This window comes from Perca flavescens, chromosome 19, assembly GCF_004354835.1.
Source record: "Perca flavescens isolate YP-PL-M2 chromosome 19, PFLA_1.0, whole genome shotgun sequence".
Lineage (NCBI taxonomy): Eukaryota > Metazoa > Chordata > Actinopteri > Perciformes > Percidae > Perca > Perca flavescens.
The window spans coordinates 8071969-8098213 of NC_041349.1; the positions used below are offsets into that span (position 1 = coordinate 8071969).

A 26245-nucleotide genomic window follows, 5' to 3' on the forward strand; every position below is an offset into this window, starting at 1 on the left:
TTTTTGATTTGAGCAGAACATGGCAGAGTAACCAAGTTGTTCAGACAGAAAGAAGTAACCAGTGGCTATAATAAGAGCGATATAGGTAGGCATGGTGGCCAACCAGAAATCCAACGTAGAATAAATCTTTTGTTGCATTCTGGAGAAATGGTACCAGACAACTGCAGATTGGAACAGATAAACAAGTCACTTGTGAACATGTGTCAAATACTACTGCTTTTCAGCAGCAACCTCTGAGGAGACCAGTCCACAAACAATATGTGGGTGATTGGTGCTCCTCATAGACGGACATCATTTTCAAACTTGACAATGATTATATAGTCGCTGTAAAGGTTACAGCCAATGCTTAATTCAACATGATCGAAAGCAACGGATAGACATGTTTATTTAGAAATTGTTTTGAATTTAAACAGCAATATAGATGCATAACTGTCAGTAAATAACCATCAAGCATTTAGCCAATCCATAGTGTTTTCAACCCGCGCACAGGGGGTTGGACTGCAGAGTCTGGCCAAGGTATTCCGAATGAAAACGACTGTCAGCCATCTTGAAGCTTTGCTATACAGGCTCTCTGTTTTCAGCAGCAAACAATTATGTGCATTCAAACTACCGTACCGCAACCGGGATACATTGGTACAGATCGGAGAATATGCAGAAAACGTTATTACAGACGGAATAATCGGCACACTCCTAAAGAAGCGAAGCAGGTTTATTCTGGGATTTGAGGTCTTTCATCCATATAAGCCAAAAACAAATTTTCTGGCTTTTCTCTGCCTTTTCACATTTCTACTACATAAGTGACCCAATTTAAAGATATAGTCAGCTTTCCAGCAGTGAAATATTCCTTGAAACAGCCTGCACAAGCATCTACTCAGTAGATCCACATCCAGCCACAGCCATTACTAGCACAAACCCAATACAACTTCTTCACAGACCCAGGTGAAGTACAGGCAGCCTCAGCCAGTACTTGCACAACCAGAGTTGAACAGCCAACATCAGATACAAGCGGTCCAGGCCCTAAAAGGGACTCACTAAATGTTGTACGATTGTGCATGTGAAAATAAAACCTGATTTCATTTGAGATCGACTGATATTGCACAGTGACCATGACAGAGAAATAATGAAATAGTTAAGTGGGCGCAGCGGCCAATAAAAATGAATAGAAGAAGGCTGTCACTTTTGGTGTGTGTAAGTCAACAGGGAAATTATGCAGATAAGTTAAGATTTGAATTGAATTATTGATGACAACTTATTCGCAGGTACTGGTAGGCATGCAGCAAGCAGACTGGAACAGATGCAGGTACTGGTACATGTGGCTTGAAACAGAGGCATGAAACAATGTAGAATAGCAACTTGGACAAACAGAGTGAAATGAAGTGAACCGGTATATATATCCAGCTGGGCTCATTAGGCAAAATGGGAAGCAGGTGGGTGGGGAAGGCAGGCTGCTGTAGGGTTAATGACGGAAATTGGAAACAGGTGAGAAGGTGGGCGGGGAAGGTCTGATAGAAATGGTTTGAGGAAGTGGGATGTGGCTAGAGGGAGGTACAGAGAAGCAGTGTCGGAAAATGTACTAATTTGCTTACTCTGGCACATTTACATGAGAGTGAAAAATAAATAAAAATACAACTTCACAGGGTAATCTGTTTCAGCACCATTCAGTGCCCCTATGTGTGTGTGTGTGTGTATGTGTTGGTTTTGTGACAGGTGGTGAATTAAAGTATGTGAGTATTATATGCCAAAGAAGACTTGTATCCATATTTGCAAATTTACTCTGCAGCTTTCTTTTAAATACTTTCTAAATAACTCTGTGTGGTCCTCTATCTTACATATCAAGGAACACTATTCCCTATGCTATCATGACCACAGCTCTTTAAACAGTGTTTTTTAATAGTAGATCAAGTTAAAAAAGAAAGAATTATACCTCTTAAACCACCATTTTTTCATGTGTTCATTTGCTACTTATCCCCTAGTTTTTCCTTCTTTTTCTTCATTTCAGAGATATTTCATTTTAATCTGAAGACACTTGATACTTTGGGATAGCACATGTTTGAGAGAATGCTACTATTCCACATTGTCATTTTCTTTCAGTCTCTGTATTAATGAGCTCCTTATATTAAAATATCAATTCATTTAAAATGTGTCACCAGTGGCAAAGTAACTGATTACCAGAAAGAATCACAAAAAAAATAAAGAAAAGGTCTGGAAAATGGGTTAAAAGAGAAGCTTGTGATAGGTGGCTGATTTACTGCAGAGGGCAGAGTGGGACTGATGATTGAGTTCAGTACAGTATGTAAACATTGAAAACTGTCATCAATCGCAAACATCAGAGAAGCTCAATGTATTTTTACTACAAAAGGCAGAAAGAGTCAGACCATACAGTATATGATGTCCCAAAACTCACCTAGCGGTTGGAGAAAAAAAGTTAGCTTGTTTAGCTTAGCGGTTCTTCAAAGAGATTCCTAAACCTGCATTCAATCAAGCCTAAATAATTCCCCAGATGATAACGGCATGGCCATGAATATTTAACCCTCCTGTTGTCCTTGAGTCAAATTTGACCCTTTTTCTAAGTTTCTATTGCAGAAATTTGGGTTTCTTTTGACCAAATTTCCCAAAAATAACTGACGCTGGCTAAAGGCCTATATGTAACACAGATTTGGGTAATCATCCATACTTTATGCTTTACAAACAGGCAAACCAGAGGTGGACAGCAGGTAAGTATGTAGATATAAATGTAAATATTGTCCAAAAAATGCAGAAATTGTCAGAAAAAAACATCAAAAAATGAAGTCAAAAGTGCTAAAAAAGTGCCAATAAAGTGCCAATAAAGTGCCAATAAAGTGCCAATAAAGTACTGAAATTGTCAAAATGTATTTGTTGTAATATCAAAAACGAAGAACCAACCACCTGTTGCCTCCATCATCAGAAATACCATGCACAGTTAGAAAAAGTTCTGCTGTTATTCAGTCAGTCAGTCAGTCCGGTTTCAGACAGTCAGAAGCAAGAAAACATTGAGGTGATATCCCTCTGCAAGACTGCTCGTTAACTTTTTTGCCACTCAATCTAAAACCATAATTTTTCTCAACCACCTGTTTGAGGGTTCAGACTTGGTTATAAGGTTCAGGTCAGGAGCTAGGGGATGCATTTTGTCAATGAGGGTCATCTTGTGTTTTCTGTTCACCAGTTACTTCATTGGCATTCCTGTTATAAGCTCTAAAAATCCAGTTCTCTGGGGTCACCTTTTGAGGTTGTACTTTTCTTTCTTGTTTTAAAGTGAGAGCAGCTACGTATGTCAGAAACCTCAAACCTGCTGTTTTCTCAGCAGCAAAGGAAAAAGGAAGAGGAAGGTCTAGCTTGCATAATAATTTAAATGCAGTCAATGTTCTGACACTCAGCGGCAAGACAACATGGAGGTTACATCTCTCTGCATCAGACTGTATATATAGACTGTGTCCACAGAAATATACTGAGACAATCATTGTCAAATAACAACGGCAAATATGAACAGCTGTCTTGTCTCTCCAGTGATGACTGTTTTGTTGAGTTCAATTATTCTCAAAAAGCTGGTAAGTAGCAGTTTGATAGTCTAACAAATTCTAATATGTGATGTATATTTGGCTTCGTAACAAGTTACATCTTAAACTTTAAACTTCTATGCTGTAGCTTTCTAAATGTTTCTTATGTTACCTTATGAAATTAATACAGTTAATAAAGCAAAGGATACATACATTTATTATTTCATGTTTAAACATAAGTTAAAAGTTTTGTTTAAGGACTTCCAAATATTTTTTTTATACAATTAATAATGTAATGCTTGTTCAAATTCAACTCCATTAGAGAGAACTGTGTGCACATTTAAGAAATGTTTGTGTTGTAAAAAATCTGTTTTAAAGTTGCTCTAAAATTTGCTGTTAATTTGGAAATTCAGCAACATTTACAACTTTTGTCAAAAAATATAAAGACCTATAATATGCATGTCTGTTTTTTTGTAACACACGTAAACTATTTTGAAATCCAAAAGATTTTGTTGGAATAAAAGATGTTAGCTTTAATAATCTCATTCTTTGTGTCTCTCTCTTAGATGAATCTTTACCTCAGGTTGTTCCAAACAGACAGCAGTACTTTGAATATGAGTCCATAGTTGTCAGCTGTGAGGGACTGGAGGGACTGACTGGATGGAGAGTGATGAGGAAGACTCAAGGAATTATTAAAACATGTTCTTCTACCTGGTCGACATCGACAGGACCCTGCAAAATTAATAATGCCTTTCCAGCGTCTGACAGTGGAGAATACTGGTGTGAAATGGCAGTAAAGAAAAGCAACACTGTCAACATCACATTCACTGGTATGCAAATACATAAAACACTAAATACACAAAGTCATAACATTTTAGTCTGATTTATTGATTTATTTGTTATGTATTGGGACAGCTGACCTAATATACTCAATAAGATATTACTTACTGGCCATCTTTGTTCCATGCATAGGCTTTCAAACAGAGTAATTAGCATCTTTTTTCAAACATATGTTGTTTAGCTGGCTCTGTGATCCTGGAGAGTCCTGTCCTTCCTGTGATGAGGGGGAAGCTGTGAAGCAGACGTCCACCAATCTCACCACTCAATTCTTTAAAGGAACACGCCGACTTATTGGGAATTTAGCTTATTCACTGTAACCCCCAGAGTAAGACAAGTCGATACATACCCTTCTCATCTCCGTGCGTGCTGTAACGCTGTCTGACGGCTCCAGCATTAGCTTAGCCCAGCACAGATCCTGCAGGTAACTGGTTCCAACTAGCCTACTGCTCCCAATTGTGACAAAAGTGACAAAATAACGCCAACATGTTACTATTTACATGTTGTGATTTGTAGAGTCACAGCGTGTACAAAAAACAACGTAACATGAGACACAGCCGTCTTCTAACTGTAAACAAACTGGGAACTATATTCTCAGACAGGCTTGCTGCGAGCATATCACTCCGCCCAAGTACTATATTCTTCCGCTTGAGAAGGGACCATGTCTTAAATCTTCACATAGTTATTTTACTGGTGGTGTTTGTCCTCCTTCTCTCAGCACCCTGTTTTGAAGGTAACATGTACACACATTAGTAACAGCTAAATGAATGCAAAAGTGCATGTAATAATTTCAGTTTAAAATGTAACATAAGCTGAAACATACTGTAAGTTTACAATTCTGCGAGGAAAGATGTCACTGTTTTAGATTAACTTTGTCTGGAAAGCACAAGCTACCTGGTATTTGTATGAACACACTTAACTAACTGATGTCACATGCAAATTTTAACAGTAATCTTTAACGGCACATTATATTATTATCTACCCGCCTTTTACTAAGCAGCAGTCTAAAGTCCAAGGCCACTGAGCTTTTAGAGATCCTCAGAAAGGATTTTAGTCACAGAAATTGCAAAAACCACAACACATTGCTTGAGTTAAAACAGATCGGTATCTACCTTAGGTCTGATGCATGTAGCTGGTCCGTCTCAGCCAACATTGGCAAAAGTTGGTGATGAAGTCATTTTACCGTGCCAGCTGGAACCTGCCACAAAAGCTTCAGGCATGACCGTAGAGTGGGCGAGACCTGACCTGAACCCAAGATTTGTTTACGTGTGGCGTGACGGTGTGGAACTGGAAAGTAAAACACATCCGTCATACAAAAGAACAACTAAAGTGTTCCCTGAACAGAAGCTCGGAGACGTTTCCCTGAATCTCTCCAAAGTGAAACTTTCTGATGGGGGAACATATAAATGCTTCATTCCAGGACATGGTGACTCGTTAATTCAGCTTCTTGTTGGTAGGAACACGTTTTATATTCATCCATCAAATTATCAAAGTTATCTGTTTTTGTTTTAATTCTTGCAGTACTAGTAAGATATATTTGAGTGTCTCAATGAAATGAGTCTTTATATACTGGTGGGATACTACCTTAAATAAATTGAATCTGAGCCTGAAAAAGTAAGGGAGACAAAAAAAGTGCTGCATGAAAATTAATATTCAAATAATATTCCTTTTTACATGCAGCCGTAAAAACAAGGTTTTTCCACTGGTGGTGGACGTGCAAACCCAGCCTCCCTCGAGTCCTTCAACCAGCTTCTTGAAAAGGTCGGCTTTGTGTCGTTTGAGCCTATTCAAAAACCTGTTGATATCCAAGTCTTTCATAATGTTTAAATGTAGCTATGTTTCACCTTTTTTTCTTTTAGCCATGCATCTGTACCGCAGCTTTGCAAAGTTATGGTTGGTTTGTGTACAACAACCATAGAAATGCACAGTGCTGACCATAAGCTGTAAACAGGCAAGAGGCCACAAACTGTCACAAACTGTAGCAAACTGCAGTAAAAACCCTGACTGAGACGCATATTCTAAATGCACTGTATGCATGTCAAAAAATCCTTGATGACTTGAAACTCAAATAATACCAGCGTAGCCCACGTCTTAATCGGAAAATGTTAAATTCTCAAAAAGGCCTTATACGACCTTTCCAGACGTAATATGCTGTGATCATAGTGGTATATTTGTGAGCATATAAAGGTAGTCAATAATTCTGTATGTATGTATGCTTGTTCCATTTAAATTGTTCTCCTCTCTATTTTTAAGGTGCTGTTAACTCACTTTTCATAGTGAGTATTAACATATCCTCTAGTGGAGTTATTCTACAGTGTGAGTCTGAAGGCTGGTATCCAGAGCCTGAGGTGTTGTGGCTGGACGGTGAGGGAAACCTCCTCTCTGCTGGACCTCCAGAGACAGTCAGAGGTCCTGATGATCTCTATACTGTCAGCAGCAGAGTGACTGTGGAGAAGAGACACAGCAACAGCTTCACCTGTAGAGTCCAACAGAAGAACATCAACCAGACCAGAGAAACACACATTCAGATTGCAGGTTCAAATATGAAAGGGCTGAAGCCCCCATTACCAAACCCCTTTACAGAAAAAAAACATTTAGCTATACTTACATCTTTACGAGTTGTGGGTCTGTTAATGTAAAGTTTGTCCTTAGGTTGGTGCTAGAGGAAAGTATTAAGAGAAATAACTGTGCTCAAAGAGGGTGGCTCATTCATTGCAATGTAAGTTGCTCACTGGAAGCCGTTAACAAGAAAATGAATCAGGCTTTCTCGAGAGTATTCCGATAATAATAAAAGACTTCAATTGTAACAGGCCGAAATTGGGGCATACACATGCTCAATACATTTCATGGCAGTCTGCCTATTAGGTTATGAGATATAACACCAGATGGTGACAAAAGAGAAAAGGTCAAAGGGTCACCAAAGTCACTGAGATTTATCCTCCTGGGGACCATGAATATCCACACCAGATTTTACAATAGTCGTCAAGATTTTCTTACTTACCTTGCATGGCAGCTGGATGCTCTTGATATCACGAGATCACACAAGAAACGCATATCACATCATATCACACAAGAATCCATCTTGTCAAGCTTCAAGTTATGCGTTTGTTTCCAGGATCCAGTGAGGAGCTACTGGTAGACAGGACTATGGTTTAGGTGTGTGAAGGCTACCACGGTTTGTTAAAAACAACAATGAAGTGATAGATGATTTATCCTATCATCTGCCAGGTATTTTTTGAAAGTGCCTGCCCTTTGCAGTAACCGTTTCCAATGACTTAGATTGTTCTGTGTAACAAACCATCTGGCACGTCAGGTTAGAGATATCCTGCTCTGGATGAAGGTACTGGATGGACAAACTAACAGGACTTTGTTAGCAGCTAATCACATAAATATTTTCTAATTTAATGAAATTCTCACTTTGATAGATTGAAAGAACTGATGTGCAGTTTGACATACGTGGTTTTATCATTTCAGCTGATTTCTTCACGGTGCCACCAAGTTCATCTGTTCGTGTCAACATTGGTGTTATTGCTTTAGTTATTTTCATTTTGTGTAGTCTGGCAGTTGCCTTTGCTTGGTGGAAATGGAAAACATCAGTAAGTCATTAATCCATTTATTTCACATTTGCAACCCTGCATTTTTTCATGTTTCATAGTAGTTTAGAGAAAATGTGTCACAGTATTCCAAGTTTTCCAAGTTTAGTGAAAGGGCATGTAAGTACTGTTTAAAGCGCCCATATTATGCTCATTTTCAGGTTCATAACTGTATTTTAATGTTGTACCAGAATAGGTTTACATGGTTTAATTATCAAAAAACACCATATTTTTCTTGTACTGCACAGCTCTCTCTCACTGCTGCAGATCCTCTTTTCACCTGGTTTCTGTTTTAGCTACAGAGTGAGACCTCTTTTCATCTTCTTCTTCTGTACTATCTTTGATTGCACTGGCACATGCTCAGTAGCTCAGATGTAGATCATGTCAGCTAGCTAACTCTAGAGACAGTCAAAGAGAGCCTGTTTCTCCAACTTTGGTCAGTTACAAGGCAGGATTAGCTGGGAGACTTCTAAATGAGGGTGCACATGTAAGTAGTTCTTTTGTAGATTATGGTGAACTTGTGTGTGTTGTAGCAGTGCTTTGCTATTGAGAACGAAGTAGCATGCTAGCGTTAGCATTAGCATGCTAACGCTACGAGCTAACGGTTGTGGTTAGCCAGCTCATTTCGGACTGTGACGTCACAGTCCGAGCCGATTTTGAACAGCTCACTAGGAGACTGAAGGCAGGACACATTCAGAAACCAGATCTCACTCAAAACAGCATGGATGGATTTTTTTCAAAGTTTGTATGTGTGTGGAAGCACCAGAGACACAAAAGAACACCCCAAATACCAGAAAAAGTGTTTTTTTCATAATATGGGCACTTTAAGCTTTCTGAGCACGCCATGAAGTATAACTTTACTTAAATTTCTTTCCTGTGTGCACACAGAGACAAACCCTGTAACTCAAGTCTGTGATGGCACCGTCAAGAGGCAATGAAGGACAAGAACAGTTTGTTATTTACTAACAAATGTAGAGGTCATTGTTCAAGCAAGTACTACATTGAGGTACTTCTTCTATTGTAACTTATCATGCCTTACAAAAAGGCCATACATTTAATCCAAACAGGTGTAGATATTCTGTGGTTATTCTGCAGAGGCTTTGTCATGGTTAAATGTAGACACAGTCACAGGTAGTATATTGTAGACACTCTCAAACTACCCTGTATAGACTGTGTGGTTTCAAAACACAAAATTGCTTTACTTCACATTTGAGAGCTGTCATATTTATATATTCCCAGTGCATTACATACCTGCTTATAGACCTGCTTATTCAAACATAGTATCACACAGCTTCATCTATAAATGAGGAACATAAAGTACCTGTTTACTGAGTACATCAAATTTGCCATCGGCAGTCCTCACTGTAAAAGAAGTAACCTTATCTACTTTTGCCTTCTGTAGACAAAGTTAAGTGAAATGTATTGAAACATGAGAAATTATGAAATTTTGACATATAACAATACAAGGAGAGAACTCTTTTGGGCTCACAGAAATGTATTAATACATCTCCAGTATGTTTATAACACTGTAACAAAAAATAAAGCAGTCATTAAACCTTTTTATGTCTGTTACTTTCACATGTGGTTTGTGTCTGAGATGCTCAAGTTACAAAACTGCATCTGCTGAATAAAACCCAGTATATGTCAAATGAAAACTGAAAGCACACCTTTTAAAAAAAAAGTTCTTATGTCTGTCCATCACTTCTGTGGTTTGTAATATGTACTGCTTGTCTGCGAGTCAGTGACCACAGCCTGCACATGCATAACTATGAAGAATACCAATTCATTTATATTTACTTCTTTCTCTGATTCATTTATATTACTTCTTCTCATTACAAGTCATTGTTTGCTGCTCTTTACAGTATATTGGGTACTTTAAAATCAACGCACACATTACATTTATTTTAATTTAGCTGTCGTTTTTATTGAAAGCGACTTCCAACCTGTCCATAGTCCATTCAGCCATTAAGGTACAAACTCAGAACAGCAATAACCACATAGAAAAGGTACATTAGCTTCAACAAGCCACATTACAAAGTGCAACATGTAAGTTCAATCTTTTTTTTTTTTTTTAATAACCATCATCTTCTTAGCCCAGGTGCAGTCGGAGAAGATCTGTTTTTAACCTGTGGTGGAAGATATGTTCACTTTCAGCTGTCCTGATGTCAATGGGGAGTTTGTTCCACCATTTAGGAGACAGGACAGTAAACACACACTCTCTAAGTAAAAGTAAAATAACAGTATATTTGTGTCCCTCACTTCCTTATTTATGTGGGACATGTAGTGTGACTGAGTTTCCCACAGTTCAGCAGTCCTACCAGCAGCAGTAGCAACAGAGCCACCATCACTGCAGTTAAAACAATCCTTAAAGTGTCTTTGTGAAGCACTGCAAAGACAAAAGTATCTTCTGTAACATGATTTCAATATTAGCAGTTTCCCCAGGACTAAGCTCAATTTCTAATAGTTTGTCCTTTTGCAGATAAACATAAAATATTCAGCACAATTCACAATGTTAACTGTAATGTGGCGAAACTTCTGCATTTTATAGCATGAAAGTGTAATAAAGTCAATGATCTGAATGATTCAGCTATTCTTAAATTTACAGTCTGGAGAAATGACTTCAAATCTTAAATTGACTTTATACCAAGCATCAAAGGTAGGGCTTTTATTTTTGAAACATGTTTGTGTCTCACCTCTGACAGCCAGCCAGCTTTCTGCTGATTCTCCAACTCCAGAGATGTTACACTTGTAAAGTCCTTCGTGAGACTTGTAGACACTGTGGATTGTTATTTTACCCACAGAGCTGCTCCCAATGAAGAGGCCATCTTTAGAGAAGACAGCTGGAAGGTTGGCGGACGACGTATTGTTCCTGCAGCGCAGAGTCACAGCGTCTCCCTCCATCACAGGGAGAGCAGGACTCTCCAGGATCACAGAACCAGCTGAACAACAAGATTTTTATGAATGTTAAGTTAACTTGACAGTTTTGCTGTATGCATAAATAAGGAAAACTAAACACATTTTGTACAAGTACATAAAGAATACCAGTCACACATACAGATAGTTGACAAATTATTAGAAAACCCAATATAAGTGTAATTGCGCTGTAAGTGCTCTTTGGCATAGACTTGAAGTCTCTGCGGTCAACAGGAAGGATGAACACCATTACTGCAAAATATATCATCCCCTTTGGTGTTTTGATGATGGGAGTGGAGAGCGCCGTCTAACATGTCTCTCCAAAACCAAGTTATGATTTTACTTCAATTTGTTGCCAATTTGTACAAACAATCTGCTATTGTAAAACACAATTAAAATATTTTTTTCTACAGGAAGGCAGTTATAGAGATGAAATCGCACAGAGAGTGATCACCAACAGTAGTAAAAGGTGTGTGCGTGTCTGTGACTGTGCAAAATATAAAATTAAAATTGGAATCCCAGTTTTACGGTCCATAGTCAGGAGGCCAGCGTAGCCAGGAGCCGCTGCTCTTGAACACAGTGCAGCCCAGAGCTGTGACTGCTGTCTGTCCACACATGTCGGCAGGCAGCCGTGATGGCATCAGTATTGAGTTAAGACAGTTTCATAACTGGTTTAAAACGTATGATAGTCATGTTAAATAGTAGTTCAATTCTATGTTTTAGTACAGTTAGTCGGTTTTAACACCTGATGCAAACTGCACAAGAATACGTATGAAAAGTGTTACCACACTTTTGACCGCTTTTGTCGGCATTTCCCCGACTCCCTGAACAAGCTCCAGAGGCGGCGTCGTCCCGCTCCGTCTTTCTGCTGGGGCCCATTCACGAAACAGCGGCAGTTGAACTCCTACTCAATAATACTCTGCACTGTAAGTGATAAAACTCTGCAATGAGGTGGTTCGTTTAAACTACTACTGTATATTCAACACCACAGACGAGTTATTGTTCAATAGAATGAATTCCAAAATTGAAAACATTACACTTCATAACATTTTGTATTTATACGGTTGTATGGTTGAAATTATCCACAACAGGTTTCGGTACTGGGGACTTGGGGGACGATTGTTGTAGGTTGTGCCCATAAGTTGGAAAAATAGTGATGAAGACGCCCGGACACGGTTGCAACACGCTTATTGTTGCCATGTTACCATTTTTTCTGTCTCATTCAAATATGGTATGTGCCAAATTTGCTTAAAGTACACCTACCAGTGACAGTGATGTTGATAGTGTTGCTTCTCTCTCCTCCTTCAGCTTCACACCAGTATTCTCCACTGTCTGTTTCAAAGGCACTGGATATGGTGCAGGTCACTGTTGAGGTCACTGTGCTATTAGAACACGTCGGGATGTATTCCTTGATGTTCCTCACCCCTCTCCATTTAGCTGAGCCGGTAAACCCCTCACAGGTAAAAGAGAGCGACTCATATTCAAAGAACTGCAGTCTGGTTGGAATGATCGAAAGAAAAGCTGCATCTGAGACAGCAAAGAACAATGGAAAATAAATAAATAAAACATTTTTAAATATTTATACAATAGGCTAAATTAAAGAAAAGGCACATACACACACAACAAAAATGAAAAAGACCAATTGTTTTCAACTGGGAGAATCATAAAGTGAAATTATTTTCCTAGAACCAAATAATTGGTTATTGGAAGGGACTAAAATATAAAGATTTTTTTCTCTGACTTTTCCCACCTTTAAATGTCTTTATTATTCTTGTTAAAGGAAATAATAATTGTCATTGTATTTTTTCAGAGAATGGGTTACATTTTTTTAACTATTTGCCACTTACCGCCTTTCTTAACATAACTGTGGTGACCATGTGCAGCCAGCAGCAACAACACATTCAACACTGGATGGACAGAGTAAGAGAACTGTTTATGCTTTGTTTTAAAAAAACATTTTCTAATATTAAGTATGATATAATGACTGGTATAAAGAGATAAAAGTATTTCAGATGCTCTTGGATATTGATAGAGGTTATAAAATGGCTGAAAATCTGCGGAAGCCTAAAACCTTTATGTAATTTCATCAATTCATATCATCTCAAATGTCTAAAAAATGTCTTCACTAAATAGTTAATTAGTGAAACAGGACAAACAATGAAGTGAAAGTTACTTTCTACTCTAACTTAGCAAGAGGTTTCTCTAGGATGTACTATCTACACTCTACTTACTGCTACTAAGTATTGTTTAGATTTATCACATTCATTTGAAAAATTATTTTAATTGTGTCCCATTGCAGTTTTCTGATATATGACAAATTAACTGATGGAAAAGAAGACTACTTACACAGTCTGATGCAGAGAGATGTGACCTCCATGATGCCTTTCTGACGACTGTCTGAGCGTCAGACGGAAATACAGATAAATACAATGTAGGTCGTGACCTCTTCCTGTGTCGTTTATTCTATTGTTCATGTAATGACAGGTTTGAGCCATCAGTGGGGGACTCAAGCTGTCTGAGGGCCGATCGTCGGTGATATGCAGTTGAAGGTCACATGACCAGCTTCTCTATCACCTGCAGAGTGGTTAAATAGCCTGCAGATAATGTAAAGTGATAACAAAGTCAGCCAAGAGCCCGTCAAGCTAGCTGGCTTGCTAAGCTAGCTAGCTGGACACACTTGGGCTGACATGAACTTACCTTTTCTCTGTCCCCTGCTCATAGGTCGACGGTGGAATTTCAGAAATTTAGAAGATGAAATTGAAACAAAATCACAAAAGTTGACATTTTTAGTGTTTGGCGCAGAGTTAGGGCTTAAGTTGTTGTTCAAGTTGAACCCAGCCTTCAAAGTTGGACCCAGAGTTGAAATAGAAGGGAAATTGCGATTACAATTTTTAGTGTTTGTTGTTTGGAGCCAAGAAATGAAGCCGCACACACATTCATCACACACACACACACACACACACACACACACACACACACACACACACACACCTGAGTGACGTACCTCAGAGCATCCAAGTTCCATTTCGATCCCATGTCTCCACGTCACTGGTCGGAGTCCTTCACCACTGGACCATCTTCAGGGCCGATCAAGACCAACAACCAGAGGGAGAATGAAGTTCAGGCTGAAGCTGCAGAAACTTCACCTTCATCAACCTGCACAGAAAAACAGTTTACAGTCTTGGATAAATATCATCTTCTCTATTTGCTGCTGTCCTGACTGTTTTGTGCTCAGAAAGGGCTAATTTCCTTCTAAACCAGGATTACAGCAACAAGTAATTCAGTACTCAATGAAAGTGTAACAAAAAAATAAAAAACAGGAAGACACAACATGAAATGTGCAGCCCACTACTACTACTGTGCTACTGCTTATATCGCCAGTGAACACATTTGTCAGTAAGGTGCCATCTTACATGAGAACAATAAAAAAAAGCTAAAAGCTAAATTAAGTTCATTGACTTAAAGCCATGCAGCTAACGTTAGCATGCACAACATGCCTAGAGTAGCAATTTAAGCTAGTTAGCTGACTCTCTAAATGACTCTTTAAACATAAAAAAACATGGCCCCACTAAATGAGAATAAACTAAACTGAAATGCATATTGTGCTTTTCTCAGCTGCAAACAGCAAAAGAACAGTCTTTGATACATATTAGCTTCTGTTTGCTGCTGTCTGGATGCCTCGTGTTCAGACTGGGCTAACGTTAACCTTGAATCTCTCAGTGACGAAGACGCCCGGACACGGTTGCGACACGCTTATTGTTGCCATGTTATGATTTTAATTGTGTCCCATTCTGTGCGGTTTTCTAAAATATATGAAAAATTTAACTGACATAAAAGAAGACTACTTACACAGTCTGATGCAGAGAGATGTGACCTCCATGATGCCTTTCTGACGACTGTCTGAGCGTCGGACGAAAATACAGATCAATACAATGTAGGTGTGTGTTCATGAAATGACAGGTTTGAGCCATCAGTGGTGGACTCACGCTGTCCAACGGCCGATCGTTGGTTTAATTAAGGACTGCTGTAAAATTCTGTGATATATATCCCCTGCAGAGTGGTTAAACAGCCTGCAGATAACGTAAAATGATAACAAAATCAGCCAAAAGCCCATCAAGCTAGCTGGCTTGCTAAGCTAGCTAGCTGGACACACTTGGGCTGACATGAACTTACCTTTTTCTCTGTCCCCTGCTCATAGGTCGACGGTGGAAATTCAGAAATTTAGAAGATAAAATGGACACAAAATTTGGCGCAGAGTCAGGGCTTAAGTTGAAGTTGAAGTTTAGCCCAGCCTTCAAAGTTGAACCCAGAGTTGAAATAGAAGTGAAATTGTGATTCAAATTTTTTGTGTTTGTTGTTTGGAGCCAAGAAATGAAGCCGCACACACACATTCATCACACACACCTGAGTGACGTACCTCAGGGCATCCATGCTGCGGTTTGATCCCACGTCTCCACGTCACCGGTCGGAGTCCTTCACCACTAGACCACCTTCAGGGCCGATCAACACAAAGAACCAGAGGGAGAAAGAAGTTCAGGCTGAAGCTGCAGAAACTTCACCTTCATCAACCTGCAGAGAAAAACAGTTTACAGTCTTGGATAAGTTATTCAGTACTCAATGAAACTGTAAAAAACAATAAAATTATTTAGGAAGACACAACATGAAATGTGCAGCCCACTACTACTACTGTACTACTGCGTATATCGCCAGTGAACACATTTGTCTGTAATAAGAGATTCACCGATAGACCGGCCGGTGACCGGAATTGGCCGGTTTTCACATGCTCGGCCGTGACCGGCGACCGAAAGGTCAGTCTGACACATGCCGATTTCATGCAGGTCAACGCTACAATTAATTGACAACATAAGTTATAGGAGTTACAGTTCTCAAGGGCGCACGCACACACGGACACGACAGAACAGTCTCTATTTCCTTTCTCTCAACTTTTCCGCCGTGTGTCGCGCGTACCTGCTCGCGCTATTTCCGCACATGTCGGGAACCTCGTGAATTAACCTGCAACATGTCAGCTGTTTGGGGATTCTTCAGCGTGTGTGCAGAAGATAACGAGTTTGCAATATGCAACACCTGCAAGGAAAAAGTAGGGTGTGGAGGGAGGACACCAAAAACCCAAATCTAATTTTTTTGTTGGATATTGGATGTGAAAAGAAGGAATGGTTCTAACATTGCACTTTAGATGTGTGTGAATTTCCCACACCAGGAATAATTTATATAGTTATATTAACTCACTAAAAATCGGAAATCGGACTCAGCCACTGACTTAGGTAAAGCCATGCAGCTAGCATTAGCATGCACAAGGTGCACAGAATGCCTAGAGTAGCAATTTAAGCTAGATGTTAGCTGCTTTATTTTCTTACATAAATGACTCTCTAAACATAAAAAACGTGGCCCCACTAAATGAGAATAAACTAAATTGATATGCATATTGTGCTTTTCTCAGCTGCAAACACAGCAAAAGAACAGTCTTTGATACATATTAGCTTCTCTGTTTGCTGCTGTCTGGATGCCTCGTGTTCAGACCGGGCTAACGTTAACCTTAAATCTCTTCAGAGGAAGAATTAGCGCCAGTCGCTAACATAGCAAAGCCACTACTGCTATCTACAGGTGAATGATATGCATTAAGCTACTTAATGTAAGAGCAGGTCAGTTTTCTTCTGTTTCAAGTTCCATGAAGCATTTTAATAATAACCAGAGCAATAATGGCAGGGAGACAAAGGTACACAAACAAGCTAATACAATAGTAATTACGTTTTTTTTTTTTTCTTAACCACTAAAATATCCAGTGTGCCACATTTTACTATTTGTTGTGTAGTTAAAGCTTCTAGTAAAAACCAAACGGTGTCATTTAAAGTCAACATTTTACCTACTTACTTACCGATATGCTGGAGTTTCTTAAGAAAACTGCACATCTTATAAACTTCGCATCATTTAAAACTAGCGACAAAAGCTCTGAGCAGGTCATTTTCTTGCACTTCAAAATAAAAGCATGTCCTGTTAACACTGCCCACAGTAATACTCAATAATTACCATTTGCAAGATTATTATATTTCACACATTGACTCAAAATACTCAATAATTAAAAAGTATGGTTTACATTTTTCTTTAAAATATGTTTAAACTAAACAATGTGAGTTATTAGAATTGGTTTATATTGAAAGCCAGTACGTATGTAGCCTATGTATGTATGTATGTATGTATGTATGTATGTATGTATGTATGTATGTATGTATGTATGTATGCATGCATGTATGCACTGTGTTGTGTTCTTTTTTTAATCAGCAGATATTTTCTCCAAGACAAATTTCCTTTGAAATAATAAAAAATCTATCTTATCTTATCTCATCTTACAACGTTCACCTTAATTAAAAATGGATTCAAGTGTATATCAATTGTAAAAAATAAAATAAATTTAAAAAAAACACGTTACGACACAATAACAGACAGACAGATACTACCTACGCTTCATTGTGTACCTTTTAATTCAAATGTAAGCTACATTGATACAAATGATAGCATGGATTGATGTATATAGGGTTTTAATTGTTTATTGTAATTTCTTTTTTTTAACTGGGCAGACTCATACTGTCTGAGGTGCAATCACCCCTCAGAGTCCACAACAGCTGTACAGCTACACTATAAATAGACATTAAATAGGACCTATTTCTTTTAAGATGCAAATGCAAGGGGTTGCTCTACATTTGCTGTGTTCACACTAGATTTCAGGTTAACTAATGAGTAAATAAATGGATTACAATATATTAAAGGGTTTGGAATGGGTAAGGCAAGCAGGGGCTAAAACAAAAACAAAAACAGTACCAGCTTGTAGTGGGGCACCAATCCGTAGAAGGGCCCTCTATGGCTCTGTATCGTCCATAGAAGGCCCTGATTCATGTTTTCTTTCACATTGGGCCACTGTAGGGCACTTTATCATATTGTAAATACAGGCATCCAGGAGGCCACTTTTGCTCTTTTGCATTGTGTGGACCACAACAAATAAGTCACAGTGCAGATCATTTTACTTTAATGATACATCCATGTGTTTTGATAAAACATTATCCCAATATAAAATCTCTATTACCACTCTTTAATATTATACCCATTTTTTGATTTTTAAATATTTATAGTAATTTTGCAAGACAAAGCAGATGGCTAATGATGAAAAAGGAGAACCTGCACCATAACAAGTGTATTTAAAAGCAGCAGTGGTAGCTTTAGTACAGCTAGGTGGTTCAACTGCAAACCGGTACAATACAAAGTCTTGTCATTTTGGAGATGCTTCGAAAAGCCATTTATTGTTTATAGTATCACATTCTGCAAACAAGCATCAGAAAGTCACAGGTTCCATGTAAATTATTTTGTAAAATGTACTTTAGTAATACAAAACACACTTCAGATATTAACATAACCATACATGACATTATAAGACAAAGTACAAACATTATTTTGAAGTGACAGGTGAGGCTTTTTCTAATGCAGTCTATTGTTCCACATAGCTTAGTTTTCAAATACTTTTACATTTCTTTACTGAATTTATTACTAAAACTGACAATATTGTTACTAAGTTGCAGTTTGCTTTGCTTTAAGTTTTACAAATAGTGACAGATACAAATGTTTGATCCAGCAGAGAGATTACAACACAAAGAACAAATAGTTTTCCTTACTGACTGCGTACTCAACTAAATATATGTTGTTTTTAGAGAGAACCAACTGCATTACTAAATACAAAAAGTTAATTCAAGCAGTGTATTTGACGTCTCTAAACTTTCTTGTACATATAGCATGCTATAAGCAGTGCCTCCATCTCCTTTAGCAAGGTGTTTCTGCCTCTGTGATCTGTAAGACACACATAAACCACAGAATTAAATGATGTTTACGCACAAGACAGTACATTAAAGAGTAACTAAACCCAGGCTATAGGCTGTAGTGGCTACAGGCTACAGGCTATAGTGGCCAAACAGTGGAATCACAACTTCCGTGTGTGTCACGTGATGCCATGGCGAAAGAGACGTCTGTAAATCAGTGGATAATTTTTTTTTCAAGCGTCACCCCATGAAATGACTCATTTCAGATAGTTGCTTTAATGTTACATTGAGCATGAAGTTTCATTCTCTGTCTTTCTTGGCCTTATGTGTTGGTAATACAAAGGTCTGGCGCATTTGATTAAAAATGAATAAAAAGCCAGTGTTACTGTCAGTCCTACCTCCTCAGTCGTCTGGATGAAATCATATTCGGGCTCCTGATCTGTAACAGGTGGGTCGGTTACTGCCGACGGCGCTGCGGTCAATGTGAAGCTGAATACTCCTGGTTCTGGAAATATGAAAACAATTGAAATTGTCTTAGCCTTTGGTAAGATTTGTTCATCGTAGTAACCAATATTTTAAAACACTGACATGTTTTTTGTCATTGGCTCTGTCCCATTACTTGAATGTAACCCTAAGGAAAAGTGATGGTGTGTCAGTGTTGTCCAAAACAACCCATGTAACTGTTACAATAATGACCAGATCCAAACAGAATGTGTGGATAAATAATTAAAATAAAATAGTAACCATTTTGGAGACCTGGCAATGTATCATCACTGGTAAACGTGGAGTGAAAAGACAGAGGCAAAGGTTCGTCCTTATCTGAAAAAAGAGACACAAAGTTAGTAAGACATATTGCATTAAACTGTAGCATGGTAAACCTTCAAATAAACACAAGTTAGTTTTGACCTAATGTCAGAATGCTACTTTGGGCCTGTAGAGCACTGCAGGCTGCCCTTTTACCTTTTTCTGTCTGTGGTTCTTCGCTTTGGTTTGTGTGGAGGCTCAAATTATCAGCAGCATCTGCAGTGTCAAAACCATGACACATTTAGTCGATGTGACTTTGTGAAAAAAGAGGTTCTCATACATTTCTTGTCACAACCTCAAAGTAACATCTATCAAGTTACTGTTACTAATCTTTAAATGCAGACAGATGAATAGTTGATCACTTTACCTCAAAGTGCCTTTAATTACCTTTCTTTTTCTTCTTGTCTTTTTTGACAACGGCGTACAGGTCCTTGTTTGGATCACTCAACATTACCTCCAATAAGACTGAAACATGAAGGATGTTTATTATCATCCTTGGGCTGTTTCAGCAACATTATTTTGTAGAATAATTTAAGTGAGGTAAGTAGGCAGACATATATATGCAGGTATTCACAGAAAAAAATAGGCATTGCATCCAACATATGAACAAACATAGACATACAGTACAGACGGAGGTGGGGGGAGGTGTCCCAAACACCAGTAGGTATTCAGGAGTATGTAATAAGTGAGTTTTCCTTTTCCTGTGTTATGGTACATAGCCTACTATATACATAACTTCTTTATAAATAACTTCCAATTAGGGATGCCCTGATCCTGATCTAAGTCATTTAATACCTGCAAATAGGCCAATGTGGTACTTACTTTTACTTAAATTCTACAGCTGTAGCCCTCTAAATTCGGCCCACAATATTTTTCACAAGCTAATTCATCTAAATCTTGAAGGTCCTCGGAAATGCAAAAACACTCGACTACAGAGTGGTGTGTCTTTTACCTCATAAACAATTTGTGTCAGACACCGGCTGCAGAGAGCCTGAACACAAACCTGACAACAGCCAAGATTTATTGTGGCCTGTTATTTATTCACAAAAAGTTATTCACAAAATGAACATTAATTAACCACATCTGATATGTCCAGCATAACCAAGTCAATCAACACAATAACCAAACCTTTGATTTGTGTGTATTAAGTACACTTTTAGTACCAAGCTGTTTCTTCCAGTAAAGTAGTCCAATCACCAACAGCTCCAGGAACAATACGACAGCAACAACGGTCCAAAGCAGGATGTAGATATGGTGGGAGACCACCTCTTTGTCAGATGCTGGAAAGATGACAAAAAGGACTTTCTTGAACAAAATGATCTGTTTTTGTCAGACAATACAATATTGAAGATAATGCAGTTTGTGTTGGAAACGATCTGGTCACAACTTTCACATTGCAGCTTTATGCAATTAGTTTAAAGAAGGAATTCTTCTTAACCCCTTATCTTTTTACCTCTTAAGCATCTTTAAGACTGTTTAAATCAATGTATCCCACCCTATTTAACAGTATCATATATATTCTGTACCATTTGATCTAATGGAAACATTTTAAATGTCTTGTGCATCATTTTATACACATTTCCCTAAAAATTGCCTGATATATTTAGGGTTTAGAGCAAAGATCTTCAACAGGGGGTCTGGGACCCCTAGGGGGTCCCCAGATTATCTGCAGGGGGGCCTCCAAATTATTGTCAATTTTTGAAAGTTTTTTCAAAAATGAAAATGTCTTAACATGAATCCTACACATTATCAGCAAATATAAATCCCCACTGATGATAGGCTGACTGGCCTATAGGTAAGGTAGTCACTAAGGCCATCAATGGATACAGTTAATCCCTAAGGATTCACTGTGCCATTTGTACTATGTGTAAAATTAAAAGATGATCCACAAAATCCTGCCAACAATCATTATTTTAATAGCTTAGTATTCCATGCACTAAAATGGTGTGTAAAAAGGCTGGAGGCCACCGTACATGTTACTGTAGGCCCAGTTTAATATGCAACTTCATTCTATACAATATATATATACGGGGTCCCTGCTCCAACTCTCTTTCAGTTAAGGGGTCCTTGACTTAAAAAACATTGCAGACCCCTGGTTTAGAGCTTCCACGATTAGTTGATCAATGGGTTTTTGCAGCCCAAGTTCAACCGCGTCTAAAGACAAAATTGTTCATACCAGATTCTTGCCTGCCTGCTTATGCGCTTTGGGTTTACGTTGCATGCTCTGACTGTGTAGCTTTTGTCGAATACTATTATGCTCAACAACCTGGTAAACTTTAGTTTTACCTTACCTGTTCGGTCTGCGCGTTGTGTGTTTGAGTCCTCACTTTGTGTCACTGCGCCATCATACTTCTCTTCTAGAATTTAAAATAAAGTTCTGTGAGTTCAGTGTTTGGCTGCGTTAGATACATTTGTACTGACTCTAACACTTATGTAGAAATGCTGCTAAGACGAGCAGCTAGCTAACACCATCAGTGTTATCAGCCGGGGCTGCAGTAAAAATATACTCTCACTTCTGACAGTCAGCCTCCTCTCTGCTGATTCTCCAGCTCCAGAGATTCTGCACTGGTAGAGTCCTCCATCAGACTTGGAAACACTCTGGATGGTCATTTCTCCTGTAGAGCTGCTCCCAATGATAAGGCCATCTTTATAGAAATCAGCTGGGAGGTCAGAGGGAGCTTCCTTCGTTCGACAGCGCAGAGTAACAGCTTCTCTCTCAGTCACAGGAAGAGCAGGACTCTCCATGATCACATCAGCACCTAACCAACAGCATACAAACATGTCATGTTAGATACTAGCACATATTTAGTGATTTATTTTATTTTTTATATCTGCTTACCCTGTTCAGGGTTGCCTATGCCATCATGCATTGAATGCACCAGTCTACCACATGGCTAACAATAGCCCAATGAATCATTGAACAATGTAGCAGTTTGTTCATGTGTACAGTTAACTGAATGATATGTCTGAAAGGCTGAGAGCTATATATATATATTTCTTTTTTACATTTACCTCTGACAGCCAGCCGACTCTCTGGTGATTCTCCAGCTCCAGGGATGTTGCACTTGTAGCGGCCGTCATGAGACTTGAAAACACTTTCAATGGTCAGGTTTCCTGTAGGACTGCTCCCGATGTGGCGGCCATCTTTATAGAAATTGGTGATGAGACTGGAGAAGGAAGTCAACTTGGTTCTACAGCTCAGAGTCACATTGTCTCCCTCCATCACAGGAAGAGCAGGACTCTCCAGAATCACAGAACCAGCTGAACAGCATTACAGAATGTTTAGAAGCAGAATAAATGCTAAACTTTAGTGATGATATCTACACACAATCAACCTACCGGTGACAGTGACGTTGACAGTGTTGCTTCTCTTTCCTCCTCCAGCTTCACACCAGTATTCTCCACTGTCTGATTGAAAGACAAAGTCAATGGTGCAGGTCACTGTTGATGTTATTATGTCATTTGAACATTTTGGAATGAATTCCTTGATGGTTCTCACTCTGCACCCAGCTGAGACATTAAACCCCTCACAGGTGAAGTGGACAGACTCATATTCAAAGAGCTGCAGTCTGGTTGGAACAATACGAAAAGCTGCGTCTGAAACTGAAAAATGGAGAACACAATTAAGGAACAACTTGACAAATCTACAGCTAAAGAAGACACTTTCGATGCCTTAGATGCATTATAAGAACTGGCTATAGCATTAAAGGCAGAGCCCCGTTTATTTCTATCAGAGTTGCTCAGTAGCGCATGAAGCCATCATGGAGCCAAAAATTACCCGGATGATCGGCTGGGTTGGTGTTTAGGGTTTAGGGTTTGGAACAGGTAACTGCTACTTACCAGTTGTCTGAGGATAACCATGCTGAATATGGGCAACCAGCAACACCAACACATTCATCACTAGAGACACAAAAGAGGAGAGATATGTGAAAAGATACCTTTACTGTACGTAGAATTAATATTCAATCACTAAGTCATAAAATCGTTATCTTGTTAAAATGTTTTTGCAGCTGCACAACACTTTAAATGCTAAATATAACTAGTGTAAAGTTCAGATATTTTAAAATGGATTTAATCAAATGCCTTAAATTATTCACATTGACATATAGCTTCCATAAAGGATATCTGGCTCAAAAAGATAGACAATTGACAACCTGCTGTTGAACTACAGATGTTATAGATGTAATCGGTATCTTCATGGTTTGATTACTAGGGGTGGAGCTGATTTTAGTATTTGGCAGAGCACAAATAAGGGTTTAATAAATAATATTTATTTTGTGCAAATTTTGTTTATCGGGTTGAAAAGAAAATATAACTCAAAACTGTGCCTGCTTCTATGAAAAAAACATGTGGGAACCTGCAAAACATATTACATTGCGTCACTATTTTGTTTTGATTGGAGTTTTTTACCTAAACTTGCTGAGGTAGTTTATTATGTTACGTGTCTTTACTTGCAATGTGTGAAGAGGAGTTTGTTTGAGTGGGAAGAGGAGATTAACCTACGTAAGTTCTGTTGTTAGTTCACCTACACTTTGTTCTCACTGCTCAGTCAGCCTGTGTCACACAGTTGCACATTGAAAAAATAGAGCGTTATTTATAGCTATACTAGCAACGTTGCTATGCGACATTTACACATAAACCAATATAATTCATTATAGTTCATTAATATTGTATTATTTTGTATTATTTTATTGAAGAACACTAATACTAAAAAATCATATTCTAAAAATAATAATTGTGATAAAAACAAACGATTATTACACCTATTTCCACACTTATTTGAATACAAATACAGATAATGTTGGTGCCTCAACAAATACAGATCAAATACAAACACATAGGCTCTGTGCTCAAACCCAATTCCTAAAGAGGAACTTCTTTAATTCCACATGTATAGATGGATCCAGACATCACACAGAAATAGAGATATGTTGAACTTTTTTCAACATTTATCTCTAAAATGTTTGTGTTGCTATCCTTTCATTTCTATTTTGTGTACTGTTACTTGTAGAGCAACAAGAAATGGGGAAAACAGACAAATGTAGTACTCACACAGTGGGATGCAGAAAGCTGTAACCTCCATGGTGTCTTGCTGCTGACTGTCTGAGCAACAGGCTGATACAAAGCTAAATACAGCATAATGCAGTTGAGAACTTCCTCTTCCTGTGCACACGCTTTCTGGTGTTAAGCAGACTTCGGCTCTTGTTTTAAAAACACTTTGCTGAGGCAGATGTCCCCTAGAATAATACATATTAGATTTGCACAAAAGGGGCATAACTACTCACCTGTAGTGTGTTTAATACTTAAGTTCCCTTTGAGTTCAGTAGCACCCTGCAGCTAAATCAAATGGAGACATGTAACCAGCCAAGCAGTGGAAAGTAGGCTATTTAAAATCCTAATCGTAGGCCTCTAGGTGCATCAAAGTTTTTTAAGTTAACTTCTAGGACGGACTGATTTTCCCAACAAAATAACATGTTGCCCTGAGAATAATTTTACAGATGATATAGTCACTTCAAAGTAAACTCATTCTCATCAACAGGTTCGTATGAAATCATACAAAAAGTTAGGCACAACAATTTGTATGATAAACTACAAAATTACGTGTCTTGTGAAGACATGACAGTTAAGTTTAGCGGCATTTACATTTAAATTAAGCCGACAAAAGGTGGCTGTGAGCCTGGTACAGAGTACTGTCAGTAGATTTATTTTACAAAGAGTGATTACAGCACATATTCTTTCAATCCAATTCATTCAGTAGGTGTCAAGCTATCTCAGTCTGGACCAAAGTGGTAGGCCAGCAGACATTGCCATCCTTAGAGCCTTGCTGCAAAAAAAGCAGTTTGCTGATTGGATGATTAATACCAAAGTATAGAGGGAACTTTGCATATAAGTAGGTCAAGTTTCTTCCTGTTTGAACTTTTGCTGAACTCCATTTATCTGAGCTAGATGGGTGAACTTAAATAAGAAGTCCTTTGCTGCCCCCTGCAGACATTATATATCTCTCTCAGGTTGCCAAAACTACACAGAAACTGCCGCGATTGTTTCTGCTGTAGTATTTTAGTTACCTGGCAACTGGATCAAAGTTCAGCCTCTTATTTATATGTAACATATTAACTAAGAGACATTGAATGCAAGTGTGAAATCAGCTAAAGGCTACATCACAGAGCCAGTATCATTATTCAAAACTTACTGATTTGACAGGTAAATTTAGCAGATTGAAATGTTCTTGGTAGTGGGAAGTCAGTTGTAATTATGCAGTAATTATTTCAAGAGAATATTCAACTGCTGCCGCCGAAGAAACAGCATTGTTTTAGAGGCATTTCTATCCGGAAGATTATATCTGAGCACATGGAACAATTAATACGTCAACCTTTTTATTACTACAGGTAGAGTAGGATTTATTAGGCTGAGCAGAGGGCAGCACTCTAGCTGAGACTGAACAGTTGTTTGTTTGATATAAGGACTTTGACTGTGTGCAGCTCACTGACTGAGAAAGCGCAAAAGGTAAGACCTTCTTTTTAAATTAAACTCTTTCTGTTATGAATGGATTTTTAGTTTAGAGGAAATTGCAAGTTTTTTTTATATGAAAGCAAGTTTATTGTCACATATGGTCCCCATTTATATGCAACTCTTTTTTTCTAAAGCCCGGGCAGGCGGACTCATGCACTCAAAATTGTACAGAAAAACTCTTTTAAACAATAGCTTCTTATCTTCAAAGGAATTAAATAAATAATTGCTGTATAGGAAATACAGAACGGACCTA

The 26245-nt window shown here is 38.3% G+C and overlaps 3 protein-coding genes across 12 annotated transcripts; 1 reads left to right on the forward strand and 2 right to left on the reverse strand.

The window, feature by feature from the left end:
- The first annotated feature begins 5474 nt into the window (after positions 1 to 5474).
- On the forward strand, positions 5475 to 8883 carry LOC114546198 (butyrophilin subfamily 1 member A1-like). The gene is made up of 3 exons (XM_028564886.1): positions 5475 to 5805; positions 6606 to 6887; positions 8834 to 8883. Exons 1-3 carry the CDS (start codon positions 5475 to 5477, stop codon positions 8881 to 8883), a joined length of 663 nt encoding a protein of 220 aa, XP_028420687.1.
- A 970-nt stretch (positions 8884 to 9853) lies between these two features.
- On the reverse strand, positions 9854 to 16832 carry LOC114573924 (low affinity immunoglobulin gamma Fc region receptor II-like). Of its 10 annotated transcripts, XM_028606157.1 has the most exons (10): positions 16752 to 16832; positions 15276 to 15427; positions 14708 to 14758; positions 13863 to 14014; positions 13556 to 13569; positions 13205 to 13452; positions 12706 to 12765; positions 12122 to 12385; positions 10639 to 10884; positions 9854 to 10331 (listed from the first exon to the last, which is right to left on the reverse strand). In XM_028606157.1, exons 6-10 carry the CDS (start codon positions 13233 to 13235, stop codon positions 10213 to 10215), a joined length of 720 nt encoding a protein of 239 aa, XP_028461958.1. In that variant the 5' UTR covers positions 13236 to 13452; positions 13556 to 13569; positions 13863 to 14014; positions 14708 to 14758; positions 15276 to 15427; positions 16752 to 16832; the 3' UTR covers positions 9854 to 10212. The 10 variants fall into 10 exon arrangements, with proteins under 10 accessions (XP_028461958.1, XP_028461959.1, XP_028461957.1 ...); XM_028606158.1 differs by lacking the exon at positions 13556 to 13569; XM_028606156.1 differs by having other exon boundaries at positions 13556 to 14014.
- A 1462-nt stretch (positions 16833 to 18294) lies between these two features.
- Positions 18295 to 24584, reverse strand: LOC114546200 (Fc receptor-like protein 5). The gene is made up of 12 exons (XM_028564887.1): positions 24535 to 24584; positions 23323 to 23382; positions 22822 to 23085; positions 22495 to 22743; positions 21996 to 22241; positions 21774 to 21839; positions 20646 to 20762; positions 19870 to 19947; positions 19639 to 19698; positions 19423 to 19497; positions 19077 to 19183; positions 18295 to 18709 (listed from the first exon to the last, which is right to left on the reverse strand). The coding sequence occupies exons 1-12, from the start codon at positions 24563 to 24565 to the stop codon at positions 18683 to 18685; spliced, it is 1380 nt and encodes a 459-aa protein (XP_028420688.1). The 5' UTR covers positions 24566 to 24584; the 3' UTR covers positions 18295 to 18682.
- Between the last annotated feature and the right edge of the window lie 1661 nt (positions 24585 to 26245).